Below are 10,152 nucleotides of genomic sequence, written 5' to 3'. Positions count from 1 at the left end.
CCGCTGAGCCGTCGTCGCCGGGTGCCGCCTCGACCGCGCCGGTGGTCAGCAAGAGCACGGGTAGCAGCGAGAGTAGCGCGGACTCCTCCAGTTCCAGCTCCGACTCGGAGGAGGAGCGCGCAACCCGCCTGGCCGAGCTGCAGGAGCAGGTGAGTGATGCCCCAGCAGGCGGCGGTCACCGTCGCTCGCCACCAAGATCCAAAGCAGGGGCGTAGTGATAGGCTGAGGCTCTGCCCTCCCACCCCACCCCCAACCTGTCATCCCTGACCACCCCGATTCCATCAGGAAAAAAAAAAAGCTTTCTTTCTCTCTCTCTCTCATTTTTTCTTCATTTTTTCATGTCGGCATTAACTGCCCTTTGACACAGGACTGAAAGTTTAACCCTCTACCGCCTCTGCATTGTGTATTGGCATCTTGGTACAGTGGCTTGCATGCTGTTCCCAATCAGTAGCTGTTGGTGTTGTGAATTGATTGCAATGTTCTTAGAATTCTCTGACAGTTATAAAATAATAAAAATAATCTTAAAATATATTTTCAGTATGACTTTTTCTTCCACTTCCACTGGCTTTTTTATTTTATTATTATTATTATTTTTTATTTTTTTTTACCAGCAATTCACTATGGAGCACCCCAAGGGTAACAGGGCGGGGCAAAAAAACGGGTGTACCAAACGTTTTCAGGTGATCTATGTTTTCACTTCCCAGTCCCCACCTCCCCACTAACCCCTTCATTTTTGTTTGCACCCAGTTAAGTGTGCGGTAGAGGGTTAAGGTAGAATGTAATTGAGTTGGGCAGTCATCTCCCTCAGTGACCAGTGGGTCTGATTCTCCATTCAGCTTGTCGTGGTGTTCTGCCTCCTTCTCTGCTGATGGTGATATCGATTGGCATGTTTATTGGGAAGAGTCAATCAGAGGACTTAGTGTTTTCTGGGGTGGTGTGGTTTCAAGTGCTTCATGTTTTGTTTTTTTTTTCCTTTTTAATCTCTGTGGTGTCAGAATCAAAGAGTTAAAAAACTAAAAAAAATTAAAAATTTTAAAAAACAAACAAACAAGACACTAATTAGCTACAAGCTAAAACGTAGGTGGGACATAAGGACTTCATCAGAATGTCATTCATTGTCTTAAATCACCAGACCCAATCACCAGTCCCCATCACTAGTCCCTGCACAGATAAAGCCCTCCTGTCAGCCTATAGCAGCAGTGCAATCTGCCCTTGACCCCAACCCTGTTGCTGCCCTGCTAGCTGACCTGCCCCCTCCGTTCTTTCCCCAGCTGAAGGCTGTTCACGAACAGCTGGCTGCTCTGTCACAGGGGCCTGTCAGCAAACCAAAGAAGAAGAAGGAGAAGAAGGAAAAGGAGAAGAAAAAGAGAGACAAAGAGCGAGAGAAGGACAAAGGCAAGGCCAAGGTGGAGGACGAGAAGAAGGCCAAGTCGTCACAGCAGAACAAACAAGCTCAGCAGAGAAAGAGCTCAGCCAAGAAGCCCAACAGCACGTCCACTAGCAGGTGAGGCCTGTTGAACCATCTGGGAATGATGAGTAAAATGGCTTCCATCGTCTTAGTTGCACACGATGCGAACAACTAATGTGATTTTCTATTTAATTTTTTTTGTTTGTTTTTGTGCTTGTTTTGGTGCTTTTGTTTTTTTGTTTGCTTGTTTGTTGTTTTTGTTGTTGTTTACTGTTCTGAATATGTACCAGAAAATGTTGAAACCATTTGCAAAGTCTGTAATTTCTCTTAAACTGCAGTGTTGTTGTCGAGAACAGTGCCACAGAGCCGAAACTCAACCGAAACACTCGACTGTGCAGGCAGCCGAAGAAGGGCAGCAAGCCCAGCGGGACAGCCTACGAGTCAGACGAGGAGGAGGCTCTGCCCATGTCATATGACGAGAAACGGCAGCTCAGCCTGGACATCAACCGGCTGCCGGGCGAGAAGCTGGGCCGCGTCGTGCACATCATTCAGTCGCGCGAGCCCTCGCTGCGCGACTCCAACCCGGACGAGATCGAGATCGACTTTGAGACGCTCAAGCCATCCACGCTGCGCGAGCTCGAGCGCTATGTCAAGTCGTGTCTACAGAAGAAACAGCGCAAGCCTCTGCGTAAGTCCTGCCCACCCAACCCCCGGGCCACCACCGTGGACGCGTGTTGTGTCTGTGGAAATGCGCGCGCGCACACACACACACACACACACTCACACACACACACTCTCTCTCTCTGTCTCTCCCTTCCTCTCTCTCTGACCTGAGCTCAGTTTTCTGCTGCAGATGGAGCTCTCCTCTCTGGCTGCTGACTCTGAAAGCTAAATCTGCCCGTGGTGTTCCCCTCAGGGCTAGAAGCGTACCATTATCTCTGCCAACCTGCATGACTCTTTGGTGGACTACCTGTCCCCTCTTTCCCCCATCTCGTTTAAAACACCAAAGTTTCAATAAAGCAGAAGTGTTTTCTTCATTCCAAAATATTGGAACGAACCTCAACGAAAAAAAATTAGTGGCCTATTATCTATTATTAGGCCACTAATTATTAGTGTTATTCTTATTAGCGGTCTGTTGTTGTGCACATACACGGTAGTTACAGTAGAAGTACATAATAGTCCATAGATACCCTAGAGATTAGATGCCATGAAGTAGATGAATAACACAGCTGTAGCGTAGCAGAGTGCTTCTTGCTGCATGTTGCCACGGCGGCGGGGCGCAAGGCTGACCCGGGGACTCACTGGTCGCCGCTGTGTGTCTCCTGCAGCGGGCACTGGGAAAAAGAGTGCCAAGACTAAAGAGGAACTGGTTCAGGAAAAGAAGAAAGAGTTAGAAAAGAGGCTGCAGGACGTGAGCGGACAACTGAACAACAGCAAGAAGCCGCCCAAAAAAGGTACCTGTGTGGCAGTGTGCGGATACAAGCAGGCAGGGCCGCCAAAGCCCACGGGCCAGCTCGGGCAGGAGCAGCAGGCCAGGCAATAGGGCTTCCTCATGTTCGTTCTCTTAATTTAACCATCAGTGGGTTTGTGTTATCCTGAACGAACCGAATCCGATTGGCCTTTCACGAAAAGGGACAGTAAGATTAGACAGGACCAAAGGAAAGGTTGAGAGCAACCAACAGCCTGGATGAGTGTGGTCTGTATGGTCTGTATATGTCTTTGTGCAACTTGTACTGACCCAGTGTCTGGCTACTTGATGGACGCGCCATACTGTTCGATCTATTCTGTCATGATTAATGCTTTGCTCTGTGTGCATGTCTCTATTCTCTCTTAACACAAGCACACGGGTGGGCAAGGGAACAGGGCTAAGGGCAATGTCTGAGGCCCATAATGTCTCTTCTGTTTGTTTAATTGTTTGAATTATGCTTCCTCTGTGAACTGTGGTGGGCCCTGCGTTAATCTTCTCCTCTTGTACCCAGCAGAGAAGGCAGGGTCAGTGCCTGTGGGTGGGCCGTCTCGGCTGAGTGGCAGCAGCAGTTCTTCCGACTCAGGCAGCACTAGCTCCAGTGGCTCCAGCTCCGAAAGCAGCGACTCAGACTGAGCTTTTCCATGCGCCTCTCAAATTCTCCAACCTCTCCATTTTCTAATGAGTAGTGTGTGCTGTCACGATAGTGTCTCACTTGAAGACCTGTTACATAAAGAGTTAGAAGAAAAGAGGATATTTTAAAATAATCTGTTGTAGAACATCCTGGGATTGGATGAAGACAAGTATGATAACGAGAGCTGATGGAACTGTTTCGGGGTTTATTTTGCTGGCCCTCAAAGGGAAACACCTGGTATCACCAGAAAAAAAAAAAAGTTTTGTTTTGTGAATTTTCTTTCTTTCCCCCGAACAAGTCAGTTGTGGAGATCCAAACAGTTATGTATAGGAGTTCCATTTGTTTCCTAAGGTGGTTGCTCAAGAAACCCAAAACGAAAACTTCTTAGTGGACAAACTGACAAAATCTTGGCTGTGTATCAGAAAATGAGTAGCTTTGTCAAGTCTCAAAGTTTGAAGGAACAAGCAACTAACTGTTTCTCTTAATGGTGTGGTGGTCATGTTGGTGTGACGCTTCAGCTCATTCCACATTTATTTTATGGGTAATGATAATTGGTTATTGTTACCACTTTTAAAATAGACTTTATTTATTTTTCAACTATAAAGGCGCAGCTCACGGTTTTTGACTGTCATGTATTACAGAGGTATCAAAAAAAAATCACTTATGGAATTTTGGTGTATCCCGATTGAACAGGTAATGCCCCGTGCCGTTCCAAGGCCCAAATCTATCTGCCTAAGTGTCAGTATAGTGTTGGAATCTGTACTTTGACAGGCCTAAATGTAATCCACAGTAGTTTTGGTTAGTTCTGCGCTGTATTTTTTTTTTTTTCTCCTGGTGCTTGTTTCTCATTGTCAGTATTTGATGTATAATTTTGTCAGATATTTTGTTTTTAAACTATATTATTCATTGAGTTTGTTTTTATATTTGATCTCATTTGGACAACTCAATACCCACATGATGTATTTCACTATGATGTATGCCCGGAGCTGCCTTTTCTATTTGTTCTGGAATCCTTCATCTTTCCCAAGTCCAATCACTGGACAATCAAAGACAATGGTGACTAAAATATGTTATTTATAGTATGAGCAGGATTGGCTCCCTAGGTGGTCTCATGCAATGTCGGCAAATTGATCATGGTGGAGGCAGTCAAGGTACCCATTATACTTGTTGAATATGTTCTGTCTTTTCTGAAAGACTCTCTAAAGCAAAACACTCTGACCTCTCGTGGACTCTTTGTAGTCCAGTCACCATAACTGTCCCTGAAAGATGATTTGGATTGTTCTGTAAACATTTCAAACAGCAGTACTAGGTTTAAACTTCAGAAAAGGAAGGTTGTGTGTAGTCATTTCCAAAGTATTACAACTAATGTAATTGCTCTATTTTATTAATACCTTTTTTAAATGACTTCATCTCTTTTGGAATACTGTATTAAATGCTTTGAGTGGTACTTAATGCTTCATAGAACTTGCTGGAATATTTTCTTGCTGTGTCCTTGAATTGGTTAACTGACTGGTAAACTCTATAACAAATGAATGTAATAGAGAGAATTTCTTTTTCAGTTGCAGCAGGGTTGCCACCCCGGTATTGTCATGAGTTACATTACATACATTTTAAAGGTTTAAACCCATCATTGTTTTCCAAAAATAGTGTGTACACTAAAATAACAAACCCATGGTCTTGTTTTAAAAATAACTGTAGAACTGATTTGCAATCTGTCAGGATTGTTTTCATTTTCTTTCTTTGGTTTTCTTTTTTTGTTTTTGTTCACCCTTTGTAGCTCAGATAACACTGAAACCCAGATGTCAAGATTTGATGTAAAGTGAACTTTTCGTCGGTTTTCCTCTCAGTAGTAAAATGTCATGAGTGTGTGTTAGTTTTTTCCCCATTAATGCCCCTGGATTGTTATATGTCAAAAGTCATCATCTCTTGATGTGAGACTAACCTGCCTTGGCCTAGATCACGGATCGTTGCGTCGGTAATGTCTTTTTGTTGCAGTTCCCCTCTTCTCAATCCACAAAATGATAAGAGAAAAAAATGGGTTTCCTGAGTGACGTCAGCAAAGTTAAAAAGACTGAAATATAAATATATAGGCTATATAATTACAGATATAAATGTATATTCATTACTTATTCGTTAACACGTCTTGGGTCTAAATATTTTAGTTATTTTTTATGAGAGCGAAAACCTTTGTGTATTGCATGCTGATTTACAGTATCTTTCTTAAAACTTTTTGAGCTGTTTATAACATGTAAATGTCATTCTTTGCAGTAAAACATCAATATTAGTAGAGATCCAGCATAAATACAGCAGGCTAATGCAGGTTTATAGTTGGGTTTTCAGACAGACTTAGGCATTGAGATTACGGATATATAAGCTAATTCTAAATTTGGACTCTGAGCCCCCTTGTTTTTTTCATAAATAAATTTTAAAAAAGGAGAAGAAGAATCCGTCATGGTGTCTGTTCACTCCAAATACGTTTTATTTGCTGTGACGTTTCATATGATCATTGAGTGTTTAGTAGTTATTTGCGTTATGAGTGTTTTGTAAAATACTGCAGTAATATTGTGAAACCAAAACGTAGCACTCTATTTAAAGGTCTTGTACGTTTAAGTTTGAAATTCCCATCTTACGGTGGATAATACTGCCCAACCATCTACAGCACTATAAGCAGGCAACTTGTGGAAATGTTATTCATACACGTACTCTACAAATGCCTTTGGAATATAACAGCTATATAACAGTGGATTTCCGTGAAAGATTATAATAATAATCATCATCAACATCCGTAGCACTGTTACATAACGGAACAGATTCGGGAGCCACTTTCGGGGCTTCTTAATTGTGTTTTGTCCCGTATCACTACTGCGGGGTTTCCGTACTGGCTGTACCGGGCACTCTGACTCCGGCTAAGGTAGCTGATCGGCGGGCCCTTCTGGAGCTCCAGCTGCTGCTGCTGCCATATCAGCAGGGCCGCGTCTTTGTACCGGAGCCGAGCGTAGCCCTCTGACAGAGCCTTCTCGGCCAAAGGACACCTCTCTGCCATGAGGTCCGGCGGGGGCGAAGGAGTGACCGCACTCCTTGTCAAAACATGTCAGAAATCCGCTTCGACTTGATCACAGCATCGCCTTCGTGGCCAGTGTGGAAGTGTGCACACGGTTCACCAAAACAAGCAGACCGAGTTGTTTTGTTACATTCAGGTAACTGATTTCCTCTTGAGATGAACGTAAACCGGGTCAGTTATTTAGAAGGTAACGTTACCCCCATGGTGTGTGGATTATTTTTCGAGTAATCCAGATTTTGGTTTTGCGACAGTCAGTCCAAACGTGCACGCTACAGACACAAAACGTCCCCGTTGCATGGCTCCAGAGGGATCCATCCTGGACTCGAGCGTTGTTTGTTTGTGTTTAAAGTGACAACCATTCTCGATTGCTTTTTAGATTGCAAGGTGGTTATACCGCTATCCAGCTAAAGGCAGAAAACAACGCCAGGCGCTGCCTGTGGCAACAACCACCATCTTAGTTTGCGTCCGTCTTAAATCTAAGCCGATGAATCGTTCCGGGAGTAAATTCAAACGTTTCAAAGACTTGACAGTATATGCTGAAACTGTGTTCAGTTGCAGAATAAATACATTTCTTAATTTGTCGACATTTATAAATATTAAAAACTAGCTTTGGCCCATACAACACTGTGCAACAGTTTGTCACCAGTACTAAAAGGAGCACTAGCAACAGTGCTGACGAGAAAAGATCTTCAGCAAGATACAACTTGTGCATTCAGGGAGAAATGATCCCTGTTTCTAAAGCATTCTGTCATCTACGCCTGGGATTGATTTTGGCATATGAGCACTATCTATAGTGCCTACTACACCTGGAAACCGATTGACTCAAGATAAAATAAAATACTGTTGTTAATGCTTGTGGGAATTTAATAGAGGGGCCTCAATATAGCAGACTTGAAACTCTCAGCGCAGTCCTGCAGTTGATTCGCTGACTCCAAAAAAAGTGCCCATCAACCATTTGGAAGCATCCAGTGGTATTAAACATCTGGGCTATCTAAAAGTTGCAAAATTCCTCGCTTGGAGTACTTGAGCCAACCTTAAATTGATCTTCTTAAGATGGTAATTTAATCTTTTTTATAAGCAATTCCACTGCAGAAAAACATTGTCTTTGTATATCTCAAGGGGTTTAAGTCTTATTTTCAATAAATTCACCATTGATGGTTTAAGTAATGAAGACATGCAGCCATCATAAAAAAATAAAAAAATTAAACCAACAAATATGGCAGTCATGAATTAACCAATAGGATTTAAATCTGATTATAGAATGTGTGCAACCTCACTAAGTGTAATTTAAATGTAGTTTGAGTCCAAATTAAGTACAAGTTTAAATGTAGCTTCGGTTTAATCTGCTTCAACTTTTTGTCCACTGGGTTTAAACAATTAAACAATTAAAAGTGACTTACAATTGATCCTTTCTATTTGTGTTAATGGAAATAGGTAAACCTGTTAGTTATAAATGACAATAACTTTTCCAAACATTTTCTAGCCCAAGGTGCATCACAAAACAATGTTTTTTTTTAAAACATAGAAAATGTACATTTCAAACCAGTATTAAGCAATGTTATTTGAATCATTTAAATGATTGTACATGTAAATGCATATGTTCCTCCACATCAAGAAAAACAAACTCCCCAAACTTATACGTTCAAATGCAAAAAAAAAAAATATTTATTTCACATTGAAAACAGCAAGCATAACATAACTGAAATGTAAAGAACACATAAACCGGTTATGTCTTCAAAAAAGCAGTGTTCTAGTTATGCAGCACTTCATAAAATTATGTAAGATTACACTTTCTTGCATTGTCAATTGTCAATCAAGTGACATTCAGTCCACCACTGGAATAAGCAGTTCTATTACTGTTTAGGGAAGAGAACACGTGAAGCAGCAGCATGGGAAAATGGACTAAAAGACTTGAGTAGTGAGGGAATTATAGGGGCTTAGTGGTGGATTTCGAGGATTTTTTGTTCATTTCTTCTTAGGCCCTGCTTCAAGTGGCAGCCCAATGTCTTTTCCACGCAGTTTGAGTCCTGCAATTCCACAGAAAATATCAGACAATAATTGGGCCACCATACTCAAAGACAGACTAAATGAGTTCTTGAAGCAATACTTTATATCTTCAAAACAATAAAAAAGATTAAATCTTACCAATAGCTCTTTCAATCTTTCCCATTACTTGATTATTGGGGATGGCTTTCCCGCTTTCATAATCTGCAATTACTTGTGGCTTCTCATTTATTTTCTAAAAAAAAAACAAACAAAAAAAAACACATACATATTAATATGCCCTCCAAAAATTACACTGGTGTAATAACTGTAGGATCTCCGAGCCCACTTCCTAAGTTGGTCACTGCCTTCAACATCTTTCTCCCCACAATGTGCCAGATGTAAATTCCGATCCACACATTCCAGTCATTTACATTAAATCATATCTTGGCCAGTGACTAATTCAGTACATCAAACAATCATTTTCTTAAACGAGCTGCTTCTTCAGTGCAAAAATACGATATCGCAAAGCAACACTCACGGTGGCCAGGTCCTTCTGCGTTAAACCCTTATTTTGTCGGCCCTGCTGAATGACTTTGCCCACTTCCAGAGGCACTCTGTCGTGGTGTAGCTCCTCCGTTTCCCTGTCGAGTTTAGCTGTGTTCTTGGTTACAACGTGCTGTTTATTCTGACCCGCAGCCCCTGCAAAGCGCAAAGTAACCTTCTAAAAAATAAAAAAAAAAAGAAACCCACACGTAAAAGCAATCGCGACCCCGCAGCTAGCCAACGCAGCACGAGGTTATTTTTGCATCTACTCGGAGAAACGCAGGTAAGAGCCAGGCGCCTTACACTTCTTTGTGGTCTCAACGTCCTCCCCCCGTCTCTGTGCGGCAATTACAGCCTACAGAAAAACATTTCGTCAGATACTGTTATGGGCACGGCCACGCGTGTGCTCGGTTAGCTAGCTAGCCATCTTGCAGGCGGACCGGTCCATGCTACGAAATAAAGCTCGTAAACAGTCTTAATCTAAGTTAGGACGCGTCTATAAACATTAGAGACTCATTCATCACGTCTTACAGCTGGCAATCACAACAGCAACACAATTGGCAGCTAGCTAGGCTAGCTAGCTAGCGATCAACCTGTTTAGATTTCGCCTGCGCAGCGGAGCCCTTCTTTCTCAGCACAGTCACTGTGTCCCAGTCACTCTCTGCCATGTTTTCGAAGCTTCTTTGGTTTTAATATAGACTGTGTTACTCGGGTAAAAAGAAGTCTGGAAGAACTTCGCACACTGCTCGCGTGAGCAGACTTTGGACCCTTTTCTTTTCACGTTGGTCGACGCGGAAGCACGAAAATTGCGTCATTGCGCAAATCCAACGCCGTCACCGAACGCGTCTGTAGAGGGAGTACTTGGGACTATCAAAAAACCAATATTAGCATTCATATCATGGAAAATTAGATTAGTTATTTACATTTTTTATGCCACCCATTTCACCGTCACTGTCCAGTGATACAGTTTATTACGTAGAAAACATATTACCAGCAAAGAACAGTGAGACATTGGTAAGCATTAATTGGCCTATCCATCTCTAAACAGCATGGAC

At 42.3% G+C, this 10,152-nt stretch overlaps 3 protein-coding genes across 12 annotated transcripts in view; 1 reads left to right on the top strand and 2 right to left on the bottom strand.

Annotated features, from left to right (window-relative positions):
• The window catches only part of brd3b (bromodomain containing 3b), a 10,502-nt gene extending 4,562 nt beyond the window's left edge, over positions 1 to 5,940 (top strand). For 2 of the 10 annotated variants that reach the window (XM_027003050.2, XM_027003051.2), the window contains exons 8-13: positions 1 to 149; positions 612 to 680; positions 1,272 to 1,504; positions 1,747 to 2,096; positions 2,737 to 2,862; positions 3,388 to 5,940. The exon at positions 1 to 149 is cut by the window's left edge and continues 40 nt beyond it. In XM_027003050.2, the coding sequence (XP_026858851.2) occupies positions 1 to 149; positions 612 to 680; positions 1,272 to 1,504; positions 1,747 to 2,096; positions 2,737 to 2,862; positions 3,388 to 3,509 (1,049 nt within the window). In that variant the 3' untranslated portion in view covers positions 3,510 to 5,940. The remainder of the gene's footprint in view (positions 150 to 611; positions 681 to 1,271; positions 1,505 to 1,746; positions 2,097 to 2,736; positions 2,863 to 3,387) is intronic. The other 8 variants (XM_027003053.2, XM_027003052.2, XM_027003058.2 and 5 more) reach the window with 8 other exon arrangements.
• A 16-nt stretch (positions 5,941 to 5,956) lies between these two features.
• On the bottom strand, positions 5,957 to 7,152 carry LOC113573059 (putative uncharacterized protein BRD3OS). The gene has a single exon (XM_027003084.2). It carries the CDS (start codon positions 6,548 to 6,550, stop codon positions 6,302 to 6,304), a length of 249 nt encoding a protein of 82 aa, XP_026858885.1. The 5' UTR covers positions 6,551 to 7,152; the 3' UTR covers positions 5,957 to 6,301.
• A 1,050-nt stretch (positions 7,153 to 8,202) lies between these two features.
• On the bottom strand, positions 8,203 to 9,901 carry edf1 (endothelial differentiation-related factor 1). Its single transcript, XM_027003083.2, has 5 exons — positions 9,691 to 9,901; positions 9,401 to 9,452; positions 9,093 to 9,253; positions 8,714 to 8,807; positions 8,203 to 8,595 (listed from the first exon to the last, which is right to left on the bottom strand). The coding sequence occupies exons 1-5, from the start codon at positions 9,763 to 9,765 to the stop codon at positions 8,534 to 8,536; spliced, it is 444 nt and encodes a 147-aa protein (XP_026858884.1). The 5' UTR covers positions 9,766 to 9,901; the 3' UTR covers positions 8,203 to 8,533.
• Positions 9,902 to 10,152: the final 251 nt, after the last annotated feature.

The sequence above is a fragment of the Electrophorus electricus genome, chromosome 9, assembly GCF_013358815.1.
Source record: "Electrophorus electricus isolate fEleEle1 chromosome 9, fEleEle1.pri, whole genome shotgun sequence".
Taxonomy (NCBI): domain Eukaryota; kingdom Metazoa; phylum Chordata; class Actinopteri; order Gymnotiformes; family Gymnotidae; genus Electrophorus; species Electrophorus electricus.
Note: the sequence above shows the minus strand (reverse complement) of the source record. Positions and strands in the feature narration are given on the sequence as shown.

Bases quoted from the DNA above. Each gene is read 5' to 3' on its own strand.
- LOC113573059 (XM_027003084.2), bottom strand. From the start codon at position 6,550: ATGGCAGAGAGGTGTCCTTTGGCCGAGAAGGCTCTGTCAGAGGGCTAC.
- edf1 (XM_027003083.2), bottom strand. From the start codon at position 9,765: ATGGCAGAGAGTGACTGGGACACAGTGACTGTGCTGAGAAAGAAGGGC. The intron at 9,453-9,690 runs GTTGATCGCTAG...GTTTTTCTGTAG, and splicing joins CGCAGGCGAAATCTAAACAG to GCTGTAATTGCCGCACAGAG. The intron at 9,254-9,400 runs GTAAGGCGCCTG...TGCGCTTTGCAG, and splicing joins CGTTGAGACCACAAAGAAGT to GGGCTGCGGGTCAGAATAAA.